The sequence below is a fragment of the Salvelinus fontinalis genome, unplaced genomic scaffold (genome assembly GCF_029448725.1).
Source record: "Salvelinus fontinalis isolate EN_2023a unplaced genomic scaffold, ASM2944872v1 scaffold_0004, whole genome shotgun sequence".
In the NCBI taxonomy this organism is placed as follows: Eukaryota; Metazoa; Chordata; class Actinopteri; order Salmoniformes; family Salmonidae; genus Salvelinus; species Salvelinus fontinalis.
Genome location: NW_026600213.1, coordinates 710,173 through 735,000, shown reverse-complemented (window position 1 = coordinate 735,000; position 24,828 = coordinate 710,173). Strand labels below are relative to the sequence as shown.

Here is a 24,828-nt window from a genome sequence, read left to right as displayed (position 1 = left end):
TATTACTGTCCTTCAATATTACTGTTCTCAGATTATCAGTTAATAGATTTTAGATGGGTATATCTTTATTACATTATTATTACTATTATTACTGTCCTTCAATATTACTGTTCTCAGATTATCAGTTAATAGATTTTAGATGGGTATATCTTTATTAAATTATTATTACTATTATTACTGTCCTTCAATATTACTGTTCTCAGATTATCAGTTAATAGATTTTAGATGGGTTTATCTTTATTAAATTATTATTACTATTATTACTGTCCTTCAATATTACTGTTCTCAGATTATCAGTTAATAGATTTTAGATGGGTATATCTTTATTACATTATTATTACTATTATTACTGTCCTTCAATATTACTGTTCTCAGATTATCAGTTAATAGATTTTAGATGGGTTTATCTTTATTAAATTATTATTACTATTATTACTGTCCTCTTTTTCAAGATGTGGCCGATTTAAACAGCCAGAATACATTTTTGAAATAAGATGATTTACTTTTTTACGACATCTCATTTCTAAATGGCTGCTGGGTAAATTGATATGCATCTAAATCTTCATTCGTAGGCAGTGAATTGAGCGAATATTGCGCAGGTTCACTGAGTTACAAACCAAACGGACAGGTCTAGCTCATTGATTTGTAGATCTGACACAGTTGCTACCTCAGATTATGAGCCTAACAGGTGTCGTGAATTAGTTGTGTAGTACCCACAGAAGGCCACAGGGAGGAGCAAGAGAGCTATAAACCCATACTGATTTTTTGCCTTAAAACCCCTAAACCAAACAATCAATCAAATGTATTTATAAAGCCCTTTTTACATCAGCAGATATCAAAAAGTGCTGTACAGAAACCCAGCCTAAAACCCCAAACAGCAACCAAGACTGGGATCAATCAATCAAATGTATTTATAAAGCCCTTTTTACATCAGCAGATGTCAAAAAGTGCTGTACAGAAACTCTAACCCTACGCATAACCTATTTTAGCCTTAACCCTTAACCCTAATTCCAGGGTAGGGTAGCATAGAAGACTTCTAGAAACTATTTTAGTACTAAATAGCATTTTGATTATTTTGTTAATTAAAACCTGTCTAAGCATTTTGCTTTTATTGTTTTGTTATTTTATTATATTTATTATTGCAAGGAAGAACACTTGATAAACAAGACATGTTTTTCAAATGTGGTTTGAACTGTGTGACCTGGTAACATCTATATGAAAGTCCAGCAATTGGCGTAGGATAGATGGGGCAGGTTTGAGATCTAAGGAATTAATGAGAAAAATACACTTTATTTTTCAGCTGCCTCACCAATGTCTGTACGTGAATTAATAACTTTTAATTGCTAAATATTTCCGATAGATGGAAGCATAAGACCATGAAGCATCAGTTATAGGCTAGAAGCAGCAATATGATTGACATAAAATAGCATGAAACCATAGACTGTATGTCCCATGATTTTCTAAAATGGTCACATTACTTTAGTTAGCTATATATCTCGTATTAGGGCTGTGTTGCTTTTGGGAGAGCAAAAATATAGTGATTATAGCAGGTATTGAACCCTGGGTAAATAATCATTAGTCAGAACCTCAACTTTAGTATACATGCATAATAAAAAGTCATCTAATATCTACCTCTGTCCGGTTCTCCTCTCTTCACTAGATGGATGGTAACTTTAGTGTTTAACCCCTCTGTGTCCAAGGACCAATCTTTTGAATATTATTTTCAGGGCGCCTCAATAGCAGGTATTGAACACTTGGTAAATAATCACTAGTCAGAACCTCAACCTCAGTATACATTCATTATAAAACATCTTAATATCTGATATAGTAAACATCCTCGGATTAGAAAAGACAAGAGTGCGTCTTCCAGCCCACCAATAAATTACATAATGCAACCCTCCCGGTTAGTAAATGTACCTCAACATGCCCTTCGCTTTCAGATAAAAACAGGTAATAATAAACATGAATCATCATTATATTACTTCACAGTAATCTGTTAAATGCGTTTTCAGTCCTCTTGCGTTAGCAGTGTGTAAAGGGACAGAAAGAAGCACACAGGAGTTTTCCTGTGAGGGAGTGGTGGTGTATCCAGGGAGAAAACTAAACTAATCTACTGAAATGTCATTTGTGGTCTTATGCTGCCATCTATTGGAATGATGTAACAACTGCAGTAGTACTGAATAATGTGTAATTCCTTACTAAAGTAGTAATTACTCAGAGTTCTAAATATACAATCTTCTAGATAATTGTATCACTTACAACCATAAAATAACCACTTATAGCATAACAAACAATTAAACTGACAAAAACCAAAAACACCATACATTTCGTTTATTTAGTTAATTACCAAATTGAGCCGATCGGTCACATTTTAGAGTGAGTCAGATATATAGCATTTTGCAAAAAAACATGATTGATGTCTCTCTGAAATGAAACCATCAAGTGATAGATTTTAAACAAATCCCTGTCTGTGAGAAATGTAATGTTTGTCTCTGTTGTATTGAAGTCCAATCAAGCAGGAGAGACCAGCCTCCCCTGTACCCAGCTGTGTGTCCATGAAGAGTGACAAGTCTATGAATCAACCTCTACACTTTAGAGAGGGAGACTTTTCTACTGAACAAAGGTAAGAAAAACTCATGGGTCATGGTCAGTGAGTTAAACAACACTGTCTCTAGTCATTTCTCCTGTCCCATTTTCCCATTTATTTTGTTGTTTTCATAATCAATAAGGTAAATATTTTGTCCATTTTCATAGTCCTAAAATAATATTAAACAAACACAACATTCCCTCCCTGTGTGTGTGTGTGTGTGTGTGTGTGTGTGTGTGTGTGTGTGTGTGTGTGTGTGTGTGCTTGTGTGTGTGTGTGTGTGGCTGTGTGTGTGTGTGTGTGTGTGTGCACTCCCTGGATGAGGAAATGTAATCTCTATCCTGATTGCCTAATCACTTTTACCCCTACCTACATGTACATATTACCTCAATTACCTCAACTACCTGGTACCCCTGCACATTGACTCAGTACTGGTTCTCCTTATAGTCTCATTATTACCTCAACTACCTGGTACCCTGCACATTGACTCAGTACTGGTACTCCTTATAGTCTCATTATTACCTCAACTACCTGGTACCCCTGCACATTGACTCAGTACTGGTACTCCTTATAGCCTCAATATTACCTCAACTACCTGGTACCCTGCACATTGACTCAGTACTGGTACTCCTTATAGCCTCATTATTACCTCAACTACCTGGTACCCCTGCATATTGACTCAGTACTGGTACTCCTTATAGTCTCATTATTACCTCAACTACCTGGTACCCTGCACATTGACTCAGTACTGGTACTCCTTATAGTCTCATTATTACCTCAACTACCTGGTACCCCTGCACATTGACTCAGTACTGGTACTCCTTATAGTCTCATTATTACCTCAACTACCTGGTACCCCTGCACATTGACTCAGTACTGGTACTCCTTATAGTCTCATTATTACCCCAACTACCTGGTACCCCTGCACATTGACTCAGTACTGGTACTCCTTATAGTCTCATTATTACCTCAACTACCTGGTACCCTGCACATTGACTCAGTACTGGTACTCCTTATAGTCTCATTATTACCTCAACTACCTGGTACCCCTGCACATTGACTCAGTACTGGTACTCCTTATAGTCTCAGTATTACCTCAACTACCTGGTACCCAGCACATTGACTCAGTACTGGTACTCCTTATAGTCTCGTTATTACCTCAACTACCTGGTAATCCTGCACATTGACTCAGTACTGGTACTCCTTATAGTCTCATTATTACCTCAACTACCTGGTACCCTGCACATTGACTCAGTACTGGTACTCCTTATAGTCTCATTATTACCTCAACTACCTGGTACCCCTGCACATTGACTCAGTGCTGGTACTCCTTATAGCCTCATTATTACCTCAACTACCTGGTACCCTGCACATTGACTCAGTACTGGTACTCCTTATAGTCTCATTATTACCTCAACTACCTGGTACCCTGCACATTGACTCAGTACTGGTACTCCTTATAGTCTCATTATTACCTCAACTACCTGGTACCCTGCACATTGACTCAGTACTGGTACTCCTTATAGTCTCATTATTACCTCAACTACCTGAAACCCCTGCACATTGACTCTGTACTGGTACTCCTTATAGTCTCATTATTACCTCAACTACCTCGTACCCTGCACATTGACTCAGTACTGGTACTCCTTATAGTCTCATTATTACCTCAACTACCTGGTACCCTGCACATTGACTCAGTACTGGTACTCCTTATAGTCTCATTATTACCTCAACTACCTGGTACCCCTGCAAATTGACTCAGTACTGGTACTCCTTATAGTCTCATTATTACCTCAACTACCTGGTACCCTGCACATTGACTCAGTACTGGTACTCCTTATAGTCTCATTATTACCTCAACTACCTGGTACCCCTGCACATTGACTCAGTACTGGTACTCCTTATAGTCTCATTATTACCCCAACTACCTGGTACCCCTGCACATTGACTCAGTACTGGTACTCCTTATAGTCTCATTATTACCTCAACTACCTGGTACCCTGCACATTGACTCAGTACTGGTACTCCTTATAGTCTCATTATTACCTCAACTACCTGGTACCCCTGCACATTGACTCAGTACTGGTACTCCTTATAGTCTCAGTATTACCTCAACTACCTGGTACCCAGCACATTGACTCAGTACTGGTACTCCTTATAGTCTCATTATTACCTCAACTACCTGAAACCCCTGCACATTGACTCTGTACTGGTACTCCTTATAGTCTCATTATTACCTCAACTACCTGGTACCCCTGCACATTGACTCAGTACTGGTACTCCTTATAGCCTCATTATTACCTCAACTACCTGGTACCCTGCACATTGACTCAGTACTGGTACTCCTTATAGTCTCATTATTACCTCAACTACCTGGTACCCTGCACATTGACTCAGTACTGGTACTCCTTATAGTCTCATTATTACCTCAACTACCTGGTACCCTGCACATTGACTCAGTACTGGTACTCCTTATAGTCTCATTATTACCTCAACTACCTGAAACCCCTGCACATTGACTCTGTACTGGTACTCCTTATAGTCTCATTATTACCTCAACTACCTCGTACCCTGCACATTGACTCAGTACTGGTACTCCTTATAGTCTCATTATTACCTCAACTACCTGGTACCCTGCACATTGACTCAGTACTGGTACTCCTTATAGTCTCATTATTACCTCAACTACCTGGTACCCCTGCAAATTGACTCAGTACTGGTACTCCTTATAGTCTCATTATTACCTCAACTACCTGGTACCCTGCACATTGACTCAGTACTGGTACTCCTTATAGTCTCATTATTACCTCAACTACCTGGTACCCTGCACATTGACTCAGTACTGGTACTCCTTATAGTCTCATTATTACCTCAACTACCTGGTACCCCTGCACATTGACTCAGTACTGGTACTCCTTATAGTCTCATTATTACCTCAACTACCTGGTACCCTGCACATTGACTCAGTACTGGTACTCCTTATAGTCTCATTATTACCTCAACTACCTGGTACCCTGCACATTGACTCAGTACTGGTACTCCTTATAGTCTCATTATTACGGTCGGTCACATTTGAGAGTGAGGCAAATATATAGCATTTCGCGGGGAAAAAACATGATTATTTGTCTCTCTGAAATGAAAACATCAAGTGATTTTTAAACAAATACATGTCTGTTATTGAACAATCCCATGCCATGATTAGATAGTGGAAAAACACACCAATCTCTTTCAGAAATGCTTTAAACAATAAAAGCTAATTTACTAACATTTGCTAACCATCTGTATGTGACAAATAACATTTGATTTGATTTATAGCGTTTTGGAATGAAACTCTTCGTATGTTTCCCCATCTGAGCTCAGAGTAGATGAGAGATGTAATGTTTGTCTCTGTTGTGTTGAAGACCAATCAAGCAGGAGAGACCAGCCTCCCCTGTACCCAGCTGTGTGTCCATGAAGAGTGGCCAGTCTATGGGTCATCCTATGATGTTTAGAGAGGGAGACTTTTCTACTGAACAAAGGTAAGAATAACTCATGGGTCATGGTCAGTGAGTTAAACAACACTGTCTCTAGTCATTTCTACTCTCCCATTTTCCCATTTCTTATTGTTGTTTTCATAATCCGTAGGCTAATCCTTTTTTCAATTTGCACTTTTGTCCATTTCCATAGTCCTAAAACAATATTAAATAAACACAACATTCAATCCGTGTGTGTGTGTGTGTGTGTGTGTGTGTGTGTGTGTGTGTGTGTGTGTGTGTGTGTGTGTGTGTGTGTGTGTGTGTGTGTGTGTGTGTGTGTGTGTGTGTGTGTGTGTGTGTGTGTGTGTGTGTGTGTGTGTGTGTGTGTGTGTGTGTGTGTGCACTCCCTGGATGAGGAGATGTAATCTCATGTTTTGTCCACAGAAACCAACAGGAGAGATCAGAGTCACAGATTCTCAGTGGTCAGTCTTCCCAGAGTCATCAAACAGACCTGGCCTCCATATTCAGTGTATGTGGTCCTGTTATGTACATTTGTTTTTGTTTACCTCAAGCAAAGTTGATCTGTCAATCATTCATTAATGTGTTAATGAGAAACATTTATTCTCTTGCTTAATTTATTTACTTGATTTATTTCAGTTGCTTGAAGAGAAAATTATGACATTTGTGAAGAACGAGCTGAAGATGTTCAAGAGGATTCTTAGTCCAGAACTCCCAGAAGGCTTTGAGAGTCAGAAGCAGGATAAGGAAGTGGTGGATGCTAAAGATGAGAAGCAGGAGAGCAGTGCCAGAGAGGGGGCTCTGAAGATCACACTGCACGTCCTGAGGAAAATGAACCAGAAGGAGCTTGCTGACACACTGGAGAAATGTAAGATCTGTCTGCCTCATGTTGAATGATGTTTTATAACATTTAAAAGCTGTAGCTAAAGTACAGATAAAGTAGCTGTGTAACTCAATGATATTGTAGCAGCCTTAACACAACACCTAGTGACCTCATCAAGTAGCAGCAGGGATGTGTTGTGGTGATTAATTTAGAGAGAGAGACAACATTAATAATACCATCAATAATACCAATAATAATGTAATCAGTCACACCAGTCTGTAATGCATTATGAAAACATTTACACATTTATACAGTCAGTTAAGAGAATAAATGATTATAATTTAAAACTTTATAACAGTCCTACAATACTGTAGGAATTAAAACAGACATAATATTAATATCCTCTGTGTTATTTCTTCATTCAGATGAGCTTGCTGTGATTTGCCAACGTGAACTCAAATCTAATCTAAAGAAGAAGTTTCAATGTGTATTTGAGGGGATCGCTAAACAAGGAAACCCAACACTTCTCAATAAGATCTACACAGAGCTCTACATCACAGAGGGTGGAACAGGAGAGGTCAATAATGAACATGAGCTGAGACAGATTGAGACAACAACCAGGAAACAAGCAAGACCAGAGACTGCAGTCAAATGTAACGACATCTTCACACCCTTAACTGGACAAGACAAACCTATCAGAACTGTGCTGACAAAGGGAGTCGCTGGCATTGGAAAAACAGTCTCTGTGCAGAAGTTCATTCTGGACTGGGCTGAAGGAAAAGCAAATCAGGATGTCCAATTTGTATTTTCATTCCCTTTCCGGGAGCTGAATTTGATGAAAGGGGACAAACACACTTTCATTGAACTTCTTAATCACTTCTCAATGGAAACCAAACAATCAAGAATCTCCAACTACGACAAGTACAAAGTTCTGTTCATCTTTGATGGTCTGGATGAGTGCCGACTGCCCCTAGACTTCAAGAAGAACAAGATCTGTTGTGACGTCACAGAGTCAACCTCAGTGGATGTTCTGCTGACAAATCTCATCAAGGGAAATCTACTTCCCTCTGCTCTCCTCTGGATAACTACCCGACCTGCAGCAGCCAATAAGATCCCTTCAGGGTGTGTTGACCAGGTGACAGAGGTACGAGGGTTCAATGACCCACAGAAGGAGGAGTACTTCAGGAAGAGATTCAGTGATGAGGACCTGGCCAGCAGAATCATCTCACACATAAAGACATCAAGGAGCCTCCACATCATGTGCCACATTCCAGTCTTCTGTTGGATTTCTGCAACAGTCCTTGAACACATGCTGAAACATAAGAGAGAAGAGATGCCCAAGACTCTGACTGAGATGTACACACACCTTGTGGTGTTTCATACCCAACAGAATAATGAAAAGTATCTTGGGAAAGAAGAGACAGGTCCACACTGGAATAAAGAGAGCATTCTGTCACTGGGAAAACTGGCTTTTCAACAGCTTGTGAAGGGCAATCTGATATTCTATGAAGAAGACCTGAAAGAGGCTGGCATTGATGTCAATGAAGCCTCAGTGTACTCAGGATTGTGCACACAGCTCTTTAAAGAGGAATGTGGGCTGTACCAGGACAAGGTGTACTGCTTTGTTCATCTGAGCATTCAGGAGTTTCTGGCTGCTGTATATGTGTTCCTCTCATTCATCAACAACAATGAGAATCTAATGGACAAACTGCAAACAAAAGACAAGCCTGAAGTTACTGTCTACAAGAGTGCTGTGGATAAAGCCTTACAAAGTGAGACGGGAAACCTGGACCTTTTCCTCCGCTTCCTTCTGGGCCTCTCACTGGAGTCCAATCAGAAGCACTTACGAGGTCTAATGACAAAGACAAGAAGCAGCTCACAGAGCCATGAAGAAACAGTCAAGTACATCAAGGAGAAGATCAGGGAGAATCCCTCTCCAGAGAGGTGCATAAATCTGTTCCACTGTCTGAATGAACTGAATGACCATTCTCTAGTGGAGGAGATCCAAAGATACCTGAGATCAGGAAGTCTCTCAAAACCCAACCTGTCACCTGCACAGTGGTCAGCTCTGGTCTTTGTGTTGCTGACTTCAGAAAAGGAGCTGGATGTGTTTGACCTGAAGAAATACTCCAGATCAGAGGAAGGTCTTCTGAGGCTGATGCCAGTGGTCAAAGCCTCCAGAGCTGTTCTGTGAGTAAATAAAATGACATATAAGAACTAATCATCAGGAAGTATTATCCAGTTTAGAGAAAAATATGTATTACAATATGTATATAATGTTATATTGAAAAACATGTTGAATAAATGCATTGATTTTCACATTAGTATAACAATATGACCATACAGTTCTAGAAGACAGAAGATGAATCTATATGTTGTTTGAGAGAATAAACCAAATGCATCTGCCATTGTCCTTCTACACTACTGGTGTTAAATGAACAGTGTGTTTGTGAAGTCATGATGATCTCTTTGTCAGGCTGTCAGGCTGTGGAGTCACAGAGGAAGGCTGTGCTTCTCTGGTCTCAGCTCTGAGGTCAAACCCCTCACACCTGAGAGAGCTGGACCTGAGTAACAATGACCTGAAGGATTCAGGAGTGAAGCTGCTCTCTGCTGGACTGGGGAATCCCCACTGTAAACTGGAGACTCTGAGGTCAGTATTCCTGTAGTTGGTCAACAAGTGATAACTGTTCACCAGATCCACATGTGTTTACCAGTCACACATAGTCCACACCATATGTGTTTGGACAGTGAAGCTTACAGTTTTACATTTGGTGCTATGCTCCAGCATTTTGGATTTGAGACATAATGTTTCATATTAGGTGACAGTACATAATGTCACCTTTTATTTGAGGTTAATGGTGAGAGGTTAGCATGCTTTGTTGTAGCCTCTGTTATTGGTAATGGTCAGAGGTTAGCATGTTTTGTTGTAGTCTCTGTTATTGGTAATGGTGAGAGGTTAGCATGCTTTGTTGTAGCCTCTGTTATTGGTAATGGTGAGAGGTTAGCATGTTTTGTTGTAGTCTCTGTTATTGGTAATGGTGAGAGGTTAGCATGTTTTGTTGTAGTCTCTGTTATTGGTAATGGTGAGAGGTTAGCATGTTTTGTTGTAGCCTCTGTTTTTGGTAATGGTGAGAGGTTAGTATGTTTTATTGTAGCCTCTGTAACATTCTCACTCATTGTGATTCATGTTTCATTCATGATTTTTCTTAATCATGGCATCATCAGGATTAATTTAGTAGTGTTTAGAAACATGTTATCTACTCACTTATAAAGAACATTTCTCCAGTCATCATCCACCATTCAGTTACTATTGGACAAAACACAACCCAAAACACATCCAAAACAAACTATGAATACATTAATGTCACCTCAACTTAGGGTTTTAAGTTTCACCTTTTACTTAAAGGTATTCATACTTATATTTTACAGTTTATAAATTACAGCACTTCATGTATCTAGTTCTCCCATTTGAAGAAGTCTTCACTATTTGGACCAATTACTTATATTGTATTAAAGTAGTCATAAGTTTAGTATTTGGTCCCATATTCCATGCCTGCAGTGATTACATCAAGCTTGTGATTCTACTAACTTGTTGAATTCATTTGCAGTTTGTCTTGGTTGTGTTTTGGATGATGTTTTTCCTAATAGAAACTGAATGGTGAATAATGTCCTGTCATTTTGGAGTCACTTCACTTGTATTGTCAGTAAGAATAGAAAATGTTTCTGAACACTTCTACATTCATGTGGATGATACCATGAATAGGAATAATCATGAATGAATAGAGAATAATGGTGAATGAGAAGGTTACAGAGGCACAAAGATCATAACCCCTCTGTTATTGAGAGCCACATTTAAAATGTTAGCTTCACTGTCATTATAGATATGGTGTGGACTATATACTCAATACAATCTAAATCTGATACCTCACTGTCATTATAGATATGGTGTGGACTGTTTACTCAATACAATCTAAATCTGATACCTCACTGTCATTATAGATATGGTGTGGACTGTATACTCAATACAATCTAAATCTGATACCTCACTGTCATTATAGATATGGTGTGGACTGTTTACTCAATACAATCTAAATCTAATACCTCACTGTCATTATAGATATGGTGTGGACTGTATACTCAATACAATCTAAATCTGATACCTCACTGTCATTATAGATATGGTGTGGACTGTTTACTCAATACAATCTAAATCTGATACCTCACTGTCATTATAGATATGGTGTGGACTGTATACTCAATACAATCTAAATCTGATACCTCACTGTCATTATAGATATGGTGTGGACTGTATACTCAATACCATCTAAATCTGATACCTCACTGTCTTTCTTTTGACTGATGCTGCTTTTTAAACTGGTCTGGTCAGTCTACTCAAATATTTGTACTATACATGTTTCTCTCTACAAGCAATACTTTGATAATTTGTCATTTTCTAATAATGAAACATCCGTTTCTGAATAGATATGGCAGGTTTCAGGACACAGATATATCTGAATATGTTGAAAAAATATACTACCACTATTTTCACCACCAAAGAATATCAGTGTGATTTTAATATGATTTGACTCTTTGCAGGCTGTCAGGCTGTCTAGTCACAGAGGAAGGCTGTGCTTCTCTGGTCTCAGCTCTGAGGTCAAACCCCTCACACCTGAGAGAGCTGGACCTGAGCTACAATCACCCAGGAGACTCAGGAGTCAGACTGCTCTCTGCTGGACTGGAGGATCCACACTGCAGACTGGAGAAACTCAAGTATGTAGAGGGTTTATGTCCATGTTCATATTAGACACGTTTGACTTATCAGGCTGGTTAAGACAAACATTCTAACCACCACTTGTACAAAATTATATGCTGACTGTGTGTGTGTGTGTGTGTCCAGTATGTGTGTGTGTGTGTGTGTGAGTTCATGTGTTCTTCACGCACACACTGGAAACACACACGAGACACACACACACACACAGACAACCATTCTTAGTTATTTGCTGACCGTGTGTGTGTGTGTGTGTGTCTCCAGTGTGTGTGTGAAGAAGCGTGTGTAAGCAGAAGAACACATGAACTCACACACACACACACACACACACACTTGCTTGAAGTTATATGCTGTGTGTGTGTGTGTGTGTGTGTGTGTGTGTGTGTGTGTGTGTGTGTGTGTGTGTGTGTGTGTGTGTGTGTGTGTGTGTGTGTGTGTGTGTGTGTGTGTGTGTGTGTGTGTGTGTGTGTGTGTGTGTGTGTGTGTGTGTGTGTGTGTGTGTGTAGCATTTCAATGTGTGTGTGTGTACGCGCTAGTAGCATTTCAATCAGTTACGTCACTTGCTCTGAGACTTAAGTAGTGTTGCCCCTTGCTTTGCAAGGGCCGCGGCTTTTGTGGAGCGATGGGTAACGACCGTGCTTCGTGGGCAACCGTTGTTGATGTGTGCAGAGGGTCCCTGGTTCGCGCCCGGGTCGGGGCGAGGGGACGGTTTAAAGTTACTACTGTTACGTGTGTGTGTGTGTGTGTGTGTGCGGTTGTGTGTGAGGTTGTGTGTGTGGTTGTGTGTGTGGCTGTGTGTGTGTGTGGTTGTGTGTGTGTGTGTGTGTGTGTGTGTGTGTGTGTGTGTGTGTGTGTGTGTGTGTGTGTGTGTGTGTGTGTGTGTGTGTGTGTGTGTGTGTGTGTGTGTGTGTGTGTGTGTGTGTGTGTGTGTGTGAGTTCAGGTGTATCACTCAATGACTGTCTGTTCTTCTGCTTACCGCTACAGTGTGGAACATGGTGGAGAGAACAGAATGAAACCTGGGCTTAGAAAATGTGAGTGTTGACTGCTGGGAAGAATATGACTAAGAATAAGTCTTAATTCAAGTTAAGTCAAAGTCAAAGACCACCATCATTACTTACTTGGTCATATTAAATATCAGCTGTAGTTCTACAGAAGCAGAAATCAGGGACACCAAAGTTTACAAAGAGTTGCTTCGACTGTGTGTGTGTGTGTGTGTGTGTGTGTGTGTGTGTGTGTGTGTGTGTGTGTGTGTGTGTGTGTGTGTGTGTGTGTGTGTGTGTGTGTGTGTGTGTGTGTGTGTGTAATTAATGGGAATAAGTGTGTTTTATATTACCATACAGTATAACATGTGATCATTCAACAAGTCTCAAGTTACCTTCACTTCTCCTTTTGATACCTAGAAACATCTACATTAAATGAATTAGTGAAAAGAGAGTTAACATTCTAATGTGAATGATGATGATTTCTAATATTGTGTCTGGTTTCATCCATCAGATGTCTGTGATCTCACACTGGACCTAAACACAGTAGACAGACACCTCTCTCTGTCTGAGGAGAACAGAAAGGTGACATGTAGGACAGAGGAGCAGCCGTATCCTGATCACCCAGAGAGATTTGAGGACTGGGGACAGGTGCTGTGTAGAGAAGGTCTGACTGGACGCTGTTACTGGGAGGTAGAGTGTAGTGGGAGAGGGGTTGATATAGGAGTGACATATAAAGGAATCAGCAGGAGTGGATGGGTTAATGACTGTAGGCTTGGACACAATGACAAGTCCTGGAGTCTGGCCTGCTCTGACAACAGTTACACTGCCTGTCACAATAATATCTCCACTACCATAGACGTCCGCCCCTCCAGCCCCCACAGAGTAGGAGTCTATCTGGACTGGCCAGCCGGCACTCTGTCCTTCTATAGAGCCTCCTCTGACACACTGACCCACCTGTTCACATTCACCTCCACATTCACTGAGCCCCTCTATCCAGGGTTTAGGGTTCATTATGTCTGCGACTCAGTGTCCCTGAAATAATAACCTGACACACACACACACACACACACACACACACACACACACACACACACACACACACACACACACACACACACACACACACTGGACACACACTCACACTGGACACACACACACACACTGGACACACACACACACTTGACACACACTGGACAGACACACACACACACACACACTGGACAAACACACACACCCACACACACACTGGACACACAGGACACACACACATCCACACACACACTGGACACACAGGACACACACACACACTGGACAAACACACACACACAGTGGACACACGGGACACACACACACACAGGACACACACACACACACTGGACACACAAACACACACACACACACACAGTGGACACACGGGACACACACACACACACACACACACAGGACACACACACACACACAGGACACACACACACACAGGCGTGTCTTCCTATAATATAATATATAATTCCAATGTGATCATTTGTTGTCTTTTATGTTGAATAACAAATTGTATAATTATATATGGACATACGCTCCATAGTTGTACAAGTATACAAGGATATATTGTACTTTTCATAATAAAACATTCTTGAAACAAGAAAAGCATGTTAATTGTGAAAACAGTTTGGTTATTGATGTTACGTTTCCTCTGTCAGGTTGACGTTAACCTGCGACTGGTTGAAACATGAAACAAACATGAAATGAAATACAAACAATTAAATATGTGGAATTGAATTAAACAAATTGTACAACAGAGTGTTGTGATGCAGGGTCACTATAGCAACAGAGTGTTGTGATGCAGGGTCACTATAGCAACAGAGTGTTGTAATGCAGGGTTACTATAGCAACAGAGTGTTGTGATGCAGGGTCACTATAGCAACAGAGTGTTGTAATGCAGGGTCACTATAGCAACAAAGTGTTGTGATGCAGGGTTACTATAGTAACAGAGTGTTGTAATGCAGGGTTACTATAGCAACAGAGTGTTGTGATGCAGGGTCACTATAGCAACAGAGTGTTGTAATGCAGGGTCACTATAGCAACAGAGGGTTGTAATGCAGGGTCACTATAGCAACAGAGTGTTGTGATGCAGGGTCACTATAGCAACAGAGTGTTGTAATGCAGGATCACTATAGCAACAGAGTGTTGTAATGCAGGGTCACTATAGCAACAGACACTATAGCAACATAAGTTTCCGTCTGCTCTCTCTGCCCTCGCTGTTCTCTCTCTCTCACTCTGCTCTCTCTCTCTGAACTCTCTGCTCTCTCTCTCTCTCCCTCTGCTCTCTCTGCTCTCTCACTCTCTGCTCTCTCTTTGCTTTCTCACTCTCTGCTCTCTCTGCTCTCTCTTTGCTTTCTCACTCTCTGCTCTCTCTACTCTCTCTTTGCTTTCTCAGCCTGCTTTCTGCTCTCTCTCTCTGCTCTCTCTCTGCTCTCTCTGCTCTCCGCTCTCTCTCTGCTCTCTCAGCCTTCTCTCTGCTCTCTCTCTCTCTGCTCTCTCTCTGCTCTCTCTGCTCTCCGCTCTCTGCTCTGCCCTCTCTGCTCTCTCACTCTCTGCTCTCTCTACTCTCTCTTTGCTTTCTCAGCCTGCTTTCTGCTTTCTCTCTCTCTCTCTGCTCTCTCTCTGCTCTCTCTGCTCTCCGCTCTCTATCTGCTCTCTCAGCCTTCTCTCTGCTCTCTCTCTCTCTGCTCTCTCTCTGCTCTCTCTGCTCTCCGCTCTCTGCTCTGCCCTCTCTGCTCTCTCACTCTCTGCTCTCTCTACTCTCTCTTTGCTTTCTCAGCCTGCTTTCTGCTTTCTCTCTCTCTGCTCTCTCTCTGCTCTCTCTGCTCTCCGCTCTCTCTCTGCTCTCTCAGCCCGCTCTCTGCTCGCTCTCTCTCTGCTATCTCATCTCCCTCTGCTCTCTCTCTCTCTGTTCTCTGCTCTCTCTCTCTGCCCTCTCTGCTCTCTCTCTCCGCACTCTCAGCCTGCTTTCTGCTCGCTCTCTCTCTCTACTCTCTCCCTCTCTTTCTCTACTCTCTCGCTCTCTGTGCTCTCTCGCTCTCTCTGTCCTCTCTGCTCTCCCTCTGCGCTCTCTGCTCTGCTGCTCTCTCTTTTCTCTGCTCTCTCTGAGCTCTCTCTTTCTGCTCTTGTTCTCTGCTCTCTCTCTCTGCCCTCTTCTCTCTCTCGCCCTCTGCTCTCTCTGTTCTCTGCTCTCTCTCTCTTCCCTCTGCTCTCTCTCTTCTCTCTGTTCTCTGCTCTCTATCTGCTCTCTCTCTCTGTTCTCTGCTCTCTTTGCTCTCTGCTCTCTCTATTCTATGCTCTCTCCATCCCTCTCTGCTCTCTCTGCTCTTCTCTTTCTCTCTCCCTCTCTGCTCTCCTCCTCTCTCTCCCTCTGCTCTCTCTGCTCTCTGCCCTCTCTCTGCTCTCTCAGCCTTCTCTCTGCTCTCTCTCTCTCTGCTCTCTCTCTGCTCTCTCTGCTCTGCCCTCTCTGCTCTCTCACTCTCTGCTCTCTCTACTCTCTCTTTGCTTTCTCAGCCTGCTTTCTGCTTTCTCTCTCTCTGCTCTCTCTCTGCTCTCTCTGCTCTCCGCTCTCTCTCTGCTCTCTCAGCCCGCTCTCTGCTCGCTCTCTCTCTGCTATCTCATCTCCCTCTGCTCTCTCTCTCTCTGTTCTCTGCTCTCTCTCTCTGCCCTCTCTGCTCTCTCTCTCCGCACTCTCAGCCTGCTTTCTGCTCGCTCTCTCTCTCTACTCTCTCCCTCTCTTTCTCTACTCTCTCGCTCTCTGTGCTCTCTCGCTCTCTCTGTCCTCTCTGCTCTCCCTCTGCGCTCTCTGCTCTGCTGCTCTCTCTTTTCTCTGCTCTCTCTGAGCTCTCTCTTTCTGCTCTTGTTCTCTGCTCTCTCTCTCTGCCCTCTTCTCTCTCTCGCCCTCTGCTCTCTCTGTTCTCTGCTCTCTCTCTCTTCCCTCTGCTCTCTCTCTTCTCTCTGTTCTCTGCTCTCTATCTGCTCTCTCTCTCTGTTCTCTGCTCTCTTTGCTCTCTGCTCTCTCTATTCTATGCTCTCTCCATCCCTCTCTGCTCTCTCTGCTCTTCTCTTTCTCTCTCCCTCTCTGCTCTCCTCCTCTCTCTCCCTCTGCTCTCTCTGCTCTCTGCCCTCTCTCTGCTCTCCCCCTCTCTCTCTACTCTCTCTCTTTCTGCTCTCTCTCTGCCCTCTCTGCTCTCTCTCTCTCTCCCTCTGCTCTCTCTCTGCTCTCTCTGCTCTGCTGCTCTTTCTCTTTTCTCTGCTCTCTCGTTCTGCTCTCGTTCTCTGCTCTCTGCTCTCTCCTCTCTCTCCCTCTGCTCTCTCTCTTCTCTCTGTTCTCTGCTCTCTCACTCCCTCTGCTCTCTCTCTTCTGTCTGTTCTCTCTCTTCTCTCTCTCTCTCTCTCTCTCTCTGTTCTCTGCTCTCTCTGCTCTGTTCTCTCTGCTCTCTGCTCTGCTGCTCTCTTTTCTCTGCTCTCTCTGATCTCTCTCTTCTCTCTGCTCTATCTCTCACTCTTTGCTCTCTCACTCTCTCTTTGCTTTCACAGCCTGCTCTCCGCTCTCTCTTCTCTCTCAGCCTGCTATCTCTCTCTCTGCTCTCTCAGCCTGCTCTCTGCTCGCTCTCTATTCTCTGCTCTCTCTGCCCTCTGATCTCTCTGCTCTCTCTCTGCCCTCTCGCTCTGCTCTCTCCCTCTCTCTCTCTCTCTCTCTGCCCTCTCTGTTCTCTCTCTCTGCCCTCTCTGTTCTCTGCTCTCTCTCTCTCTGCCCTCTCTGTTCTCTCTCTCTGCCCTCTCTGCTCTCTTTCTCTCCCCCTGCTCTCTCTCCCGCTCTGCTCTCTCACTCTGCTTTCTCTGCCTCTCTTCTCTCTCTCTCTGTTCTCTCACTCTCTGCTCTATCTCTCCCTCTGCTTTCTCTGCTCTCTCTGCTCTCTGCTCTGCTGCTCTGTCTTGTCTCTGCTCTCTCTCTGCCCTCTCTGCTCTGCCCTCTCTGCTCTCTCTCTGCTCTCTCACTCTCTCTTTGCTTTCTCAGCCTGCTTTCTGCTCTCTCTCTCTCTCTGCTCTCTCTCTGCTCTCTCTGCTCTCCGCTCTTTCTCTGCCCTCTCTGCTCTCTCACTCTCTGCTCTCTCACTCTCTCTTTGCTTTCTCAGCCTGCTTTCTGCTCTCTCTCTGCTCTCTCTCTCTGCTCTCTCTCTCTGCTCTCTCTGTTCTCTCTGCTCTCTCTCTCTCTCCCCCTGCTCTCTCTCCTGCTCTGATATCTCCCTCTCTTCTCTCTCTCTCTCTCTCCCTCTGCTCTCTCTTCTCTCTGTTCTCTGCTCTCTCTCTTCTGTCTGTTCTCTCTCTTCTCTCTCTGCTCTCTCTCTCTGTTTTCTGCTCTCTCTGCTCTCTGCTCTGCTGCTCTCTCTTTTCTCTGCTCTCTGATCTCTCTCTTCTCTCTGCTCTATCTCTCTCTCTGTGCTCTCTCCCTCTCTCTGCTCTCTCAGCCTGCTCTCTCTTCTCTCTCAGACTGCTCTCTACTCTCTCTGTTCTCTGCTCTCCATGCTCTCTGCTCTCTCTGCTCTGCTGCGCTCTCTTTTCTCTGCTCTCTCTCTGCTCTCTCTACTCTCTCTCTGCTCTCCGCTCTCTCTCCTCTCTCAGCCTGCTCTCTCTCTCTCTCTGCTCTCTCAGCCTGCTCTCTGCTCTCGCTCTCTCTGCTCTCTCTCTGCCCTCTGCTCTCTCTCTGCTCTCTCTGCTCTCTTCTCTCTGCTCTCTCTGCTCTCTTCTCTCTCTGCTCTCTGTTCTCTATCTGCTCTCTCTCTGACCTCGCTGCCCTCTCTGCTCTCTCTCTCTGCTCTCTATCTGCTCTCTCTCTGCCCTCGCTGCCCTCTCTGCTCTCTCTCTCTGCTCTCTATCTGCTCTCTCTCTGCCCTCGCTGCCCTCTCTGCTCTCTCTCTCTCTGCTCTCTCAATTTCAATTCAATTCAATTTACTTTATTGACATGGCAAGTTCATTATTACTTACATTGTCAAAGTATACATATCGAAAAATAAAATATATATGTATATATATATACAAAATATATATTTATATATAAATAATCTCTCTGCTCTCTCTGTTCTCTGCTCTCTCTCTCCCTCTGCTTTCTGCTCTCTCTCTCTTCTCTCTGTTCTCTGCTCTCTCACTCCCTCTGCTCTCTCTCTGTTCTCTGCTCTCTCTTCTCTCTCTCTGCTCTCTCTGTTCTCTGCTCTCTCTTCTCTATGCTCTCTCTCCCTCTCTGCTTTCTCTTTTCTCTGTTCTCTCTGCTCTATGCTCTCTCTCCCTCTCTGCTCTCTGCTCTGCTGCTCTCTCTTTTCTCTGCTCTCTCTCTGCTCTCTCCCTCTCAGCCTGCTCTCTGCTCTCTATCTCTCTGCTCTCTACTCTCTGCTTTCTCTCTGATCTCTGCCCTCTCTCTTCTCTCTCTGCACTCTCTCTGTGCTTTGCTCTCTCTCTCCCTCTGCTCTCTCTGCTCTGCCCTCTCTCTCTCTCTGCTCTCCACTCTCTCTCTGCTCTCTGCTCGCTCTCTCTCTGCTATCTCTCTCCTTCTGCTCTCTCTCTGCTCTCTCTCTCTGCTATCTCTCTGATCTCTCTCTGCTCTCTCTCTGCTCTCTCTCTCTGCCCTCTCTCTGCTCTCTCTCTCTGCTCTCTGCTCTCTCTCTTTGCTCTCTGCTCTCTCTCTGCTCTCTGCCCTCTCTCTGCTCTCTGCTCTCTCTCTTTGCTCTCTGCTCTCTCTCTGCTCTCTCTTTCACTGCTCTCTCTCTGCTCTCTCAGCCTACTCTCTGCTCTCTCTCTCTCTGCTCTCTCTCCTCTCTGCTCTCTCTCTCTGCTCTCTCTCTCTGCTCTCTGCTCTCTCTCTGCCATCTCTCTGCTCTCTCTCTCACTGCTCTCTCTCTGCTCTCTCAGCCTACTCTCTGCTCTCTCTCCCTCTGCTATCTCTCTGCTCTCTCTTTGCTCTCTACTCTCTGCTCTCTCTCTCTGCCATCTCTCTTCTCTCTGCTCTCTCTCTCTGCTCTCTCTCTCTCTCTGCTCTCTCAGCCTGCTTTCTGCTCGCTCTCTGTTAGGGGTATTTAATAATTCCTTTATGTACTCATTAATTAAAATCAATCTGTCTATTTCTAAGAATTTGTAAGATACTTATTAACATAAAATAGACACACACACTTATTAAAATTAGATAATAGTATTTATTCTCGGAGCACGCTCCCATTTAACCACAAACAACAGTTTATATACAAAATATGACGTCATTGGGTACAGAATAAAGCTCCTCCTCTTGACCAAGATAAAACAGGTTCGAAAGTTCATTCCAACTAACCAGCGCACACACATGACACACAATATCATTTATTCTCCTGGAGGCTCACTATAATTTATTACTACTTTAGCAGACAACTCAAGATAATGGAAGACTAAAAAGTTACTCACTGCCTTATCTAAACATCTCAGGGCTAAGTTGGGTCAGTTCAACCATAGTTCAACGACCCTTTCTGCTTACTTTATAACCCACACCACATACCTCTCTGACTAAGTTGGAATGGTGTTTATTATGTTTTAATTCCTCCTTGTTCATACTACATAATCCCTTCCTTATGAATTTACATTATTAATCAGATATAATAATAATACCGTGCAGAATTCAATTAGTTATAGTTTTATCTAAATGTAGATGTTGTTTTAGTCATTATTCATAAAATTCCTAACAATCCACCCTAAATGACAAAACAATTCATAACAAACACTATATAGAAACATCAATGTTATACAAGAATAAACCAAACCAATACATGTATTTACACTCGATCATCATCAATGACTGTTCTAACCTACATCAGAATCATAACTTTTCTAATTAAGATTTTCGTTACTCTCTTTATTAGATTCTTGTGAATAGGGGCCGCTGTTTTCACTTTGGGAAAAAATCGTGCCCAATTTAAACGGCCTCGTACTCTATTCTAGATCGTACAATATGCATATTATTATTACTATTGGATAGAAAACACTCTCACGTTTCTAAAACTGTTTGAATTATATCTGTGAGTAAAACAGAAGTCATTTGGCAGCAAACTTCCAGACAGGAAGTGAAAAATCTGAAAACGATGCTCTGTTCCAGGGCCTGCCTATTCAATTGCCTAATATTTATGGATATCCATGCACTGCATACGCCTTCCACTAGATGTCAACAGGCAGTGGAAGGTGGAATGGGGTGTCTCGCTTGATCTGAGGTCGAACAAGAGCCTTTGGAGTGGGAGGTCAGGAATTTCCTTTGTCTACCAAAGCGCGAGGCGGAGCTCGACATTAGCTTCTGAAAAGCGTTCGCTATACACGGCTAATATCCCCGGCTCTGTTTTTATTTGATACATATTAGAAAAACATCATAAAGTAGGAGTTTCATCAGTTTATTCAACATTCATTGGGACTTTTGGAGTTTTCCGTTCTTTGCGTCGAGAGAAGATGGGCATGTTCGCGCCACATGGCTAGCTAAGGTTGCTAATTAGACAGGAGAGAAGAACATTCTAAAACCAAACAACGATTTATTCTTGACCAAGGACTCCTTGTACAAGATTCTGATGGAAGCTCAGCAAAAGTAAGAACAATTTATGATGTTATTTCGTATTTCTGTGGAAAATGTTGAGTCCTATTCTCCGCCCTTTTTGCGGGCGCTGTCTCGCTATAACGTAAGCTGTTTGTTAAGGTAAAGTTATTTTAAAAAATCTAACACGGCGGTTGCATTAAGAACAAGTGTATCTTTCATTTGCTGTACAACATGTATTTTTTAGTAAAGTTTATGATGAGTTCTTTGGTCAGATTAGGTGAGTGTCCAAAATAGCTCAGGACAATTTGGTGAATCGATGCTACATATTCACAATGTATAACCACGGTTTGCAGCTCTAAATATGCACATTTTCAAACAAAACATAAGTGTATTGTATAACATGATGTTATAAGACTGTCATCTGATGAAGTTGGTCAAGGTTAGTGATTAATTTTATATCTTTTGCTGGTTTTTGCGATCGCTACCTTTTGCTGCTAATAAATGTATTTGTGTGTTTGGCTATTGTGGTAAGCTAATATAATGCTATATTGTGTTTTCCCTGTAAAACACTTAAAAAATCGGAAATATTGGCTGGATTCACAAGATGTTTATCTTTCATTTGCTGTAGACCATGTATTTTACATAAATGTTTTATGATGAGTATTTAGGTATTTCACGTTGCTCTCTGTAATTATTCTTGCTGCTTTGGTTAAATTTTTGATGGTAGCTGCAATGTAAAACTATGATTTATACCTCAAATATGCACCTTTTCGAAAAAAACATAGATTTATTGTATAACATGTTATAAGACTGTCATCTGATGAAGTTGTTTCTTGGTTAGTGACTAATTATATCTCTATTTGGTCGGTTTTGTGATAGCTACCTATGCGGTAAAAAAATTGTGAAAATATGCGGTTGAGTCTTTTGCTATTGTGGTTAGCTAATAGAAATACATATTGTGTTTTCGCTGTAAAACATTTTAAAAATCGGAAATGATGGCTGGATTCACAAGATGTGTATCTTTCATTTGCTGTATTGGACTTGTGATTTCATGATATTTATATGCTAGTATTTACTTGTGGCGCTATGCAAGGCTATGCTAGTCAGCTTTTTACTGATGAGGATGCTCCTGGATCAGGGATGGTGATGAAGTAGAGGTTAAAGAATAGGTTATGGTCCGTTTGAAATATTATCGATTATGTTTGTTAAAAACAACCTGATAAAAAAAAACATTTGACATGTTTCTACAACCATAACGGATACTTTTTGTAATTTGTCGAACGGAACACGGCTTTGGTTTTCTGAACATAATGCGCAACCCAAATGGCGTTTTCTTGTGATAAAAGTAATATTTATCGAACAAAAAGAACATTTGTTGTGTAACTGTGAGTCTCGTGAGTGGAAACATCCGAAAATTATCAAAGCTAAGCGATTAATTTTTATTGCTTTTCTGACTTTCGTGACCATGCTAATTTGGGGCTAGCTGTTGTAGCATTGATTGATACACTCACAAAAGCTTACATTTCTTTAGCTGTAAAGCATATTTTCAAAATCTGACACGATAGGTGGATTAACAACAAGCTAAGCTGTGTTTTGGTATATTTCACTTGTGATTGCATGATTATAAATATTTTTAGTAATATTTATGCATTTGGCGCCCTGGAATTCTAGCGGTTGCTTAGGAAAGTGATCCCGTAAAAGGGATCTGTAGCGCAGAGAAGTTAAAAAGATGGACCTGGCTGACATGGACTGTTTCCTCACCTTATTCTCCTTGTGGTTATCCATGCTGGTTATTTACCTGGTAACAACAAGTGATAATGAAACAAGGACTGAAGCACTCCTTATTTTAGTAAACTAGCGACTGAATGACATGGTGTTTCTTTGAAAAGATGGGCGTGTCTGATATGAAACATACATACAAGGGGAAAGGATCCACAGACACAGAGACTGATATGAAACATACATACAAGGGAAAAGGATCCACAGACACAGAGGCTGATATGAAACATACATACAAGGGGAAAGGATCCACAGACACAGAGGCTGATATGAAACATACATACAAGGGTAAAGGATCCACAGACACAGAGGCTGATATGAAACATACATACAAGGGGAAAGGATCCACAGACACAGAGGCTGATATGAAACATACATACAAGGGTAAATGATCCACAGACACAGAGGCTGATATGAAACATACATACAAGGGGAAAGGATCCACAGACACAGAGACTGATATGAAACATACATACAAGGGGAAAGGATCCACAGACACAGAGGCTGATATGAAACATACATACAAGGGGAAAGGATCCACAGACACAGAGGCTGATATGAAACATACATACAAGGGGAAAGGATCCACAGACACAGAGGCTGATATGAAACATACATACAGGGGAAAGGATCCACAGACACAGAGGCTGATATGAAACATACATACAAGGGGAAAGGATCCAGACACAGAGAATGATGATCTTTCTGCACATCTCTTTATTTACAATGCCGGTTGCCATGGTTAACACAAACACAGGATATTAAATGCTACCTGAATTGACTCAGAATAGTAACATAAGTGTAGTCCTACAGTATCACAGAGAGGTCAAACAGGTGTGTGTGTTAGTCAGATTACCCAGTGTCCACAGCAACACTATTGATGATTCTCTACTCCCAGTGTACGTGGTGTACTATGGTCTTAGCCCCTCCCCCATCACCATTATTTACCATGACGTCTGTATGAAACGTCACCTGACCATAGAGTCTTGCAGTGTTAATACTTTCTGGGTCTTGTCAGAGCTGGACATTAAAACTGGTTCTTCCCTTATTGAAATGGTGAATAAAGGAACATAATGCTTTCACTTTCAATGAAGACAAAATGAATAAACGTTTAGAGAGTTAATGTATGATTTAATACGGCCTGGATCACTGTATTACAGCACGTCAAATGAAGATGAGTGGAAACAGCAAGTGTGACTTCTTTCCCTAATGTGGACATTGGAGACATGACTCTGATCATTCTGCTGTATAGATACTGTTCGTGTAATAGTGGAGACATGACTGATCATTCTCCTGTTCACATACTGTTCCTGTAATAGTGGAGACATGACTCTGATCATTCTCCTGTATAGATACTGTTCCTGTAATAGTGGAGACTTGACTCTGATCATTCTCCTGTATAGATACAGTTCCTGTAATAGTGGAGACGTGACTCTGATCATTCTGTTGTATAGGTACTGTTCCTGTAATAGTGGAGACATGACTCTGATCATTCTCCTGTATAGATACTGTTCCTGTAATAGTGGAGACGTGACTCTGATCATTCTGTTGTATAGGTACTGTTCCTGTAATAGTGGAGACATGACTCTGATCATTCTGCTGTATAGATACTGTTCCTGTAATAGTGGAGACATGACTCTGATCATTCTCCTGTATAGATACTGTTCCTGTAATAGTGGAGACATGACTCTGATCATTCTCCTGTATAGATACTGTTCCTGTAATAGTGGAGACATGACTCTGATCATTCTCCTGTATAGATACTGTTCCTGTAATAGTGGAGACATGACTCTGATCATTCTGCTGTATAGATACTGTTCCTGTAATAGTGGAGACGTG

General features: G+C 42.1%; 2 protein-coding genes across 2 annotated transcripts in view; one reads left to right on the top strand and one right to left on the bottom strand.

Moving 5' to 3' along the window:
• The window catches only part of LOC129841951 (NLR family CARD domain-containing protein 3-like), a 268,945-nt gene that overhangs the window by 203,189 nt on the left and 40,928 nt on the right, over positions 1 to 24,828 (bottom strand). The window lies entirely within an intron of this gene.
• Positions 11,691 to 14,282, top strand: LOC129841933 (stonustoxin subunit beta-like). Its single transcript, XM_055910305.1, has 2 exons — positions 11,691 to 12,683; positions 13,147 to 14,282. The coding sequence occupies exons 1-2, from the start codon at positions 12,605 to 12,607 to the stop codon at positions 13,674 to 13,676; spliced, it is 609 nt and encodes a 202-aa protein (XP_055766280.1). The 5' UTR covers positions 11,691 to 12,604; the 3' UTR covers positions 13,677 to 14,282.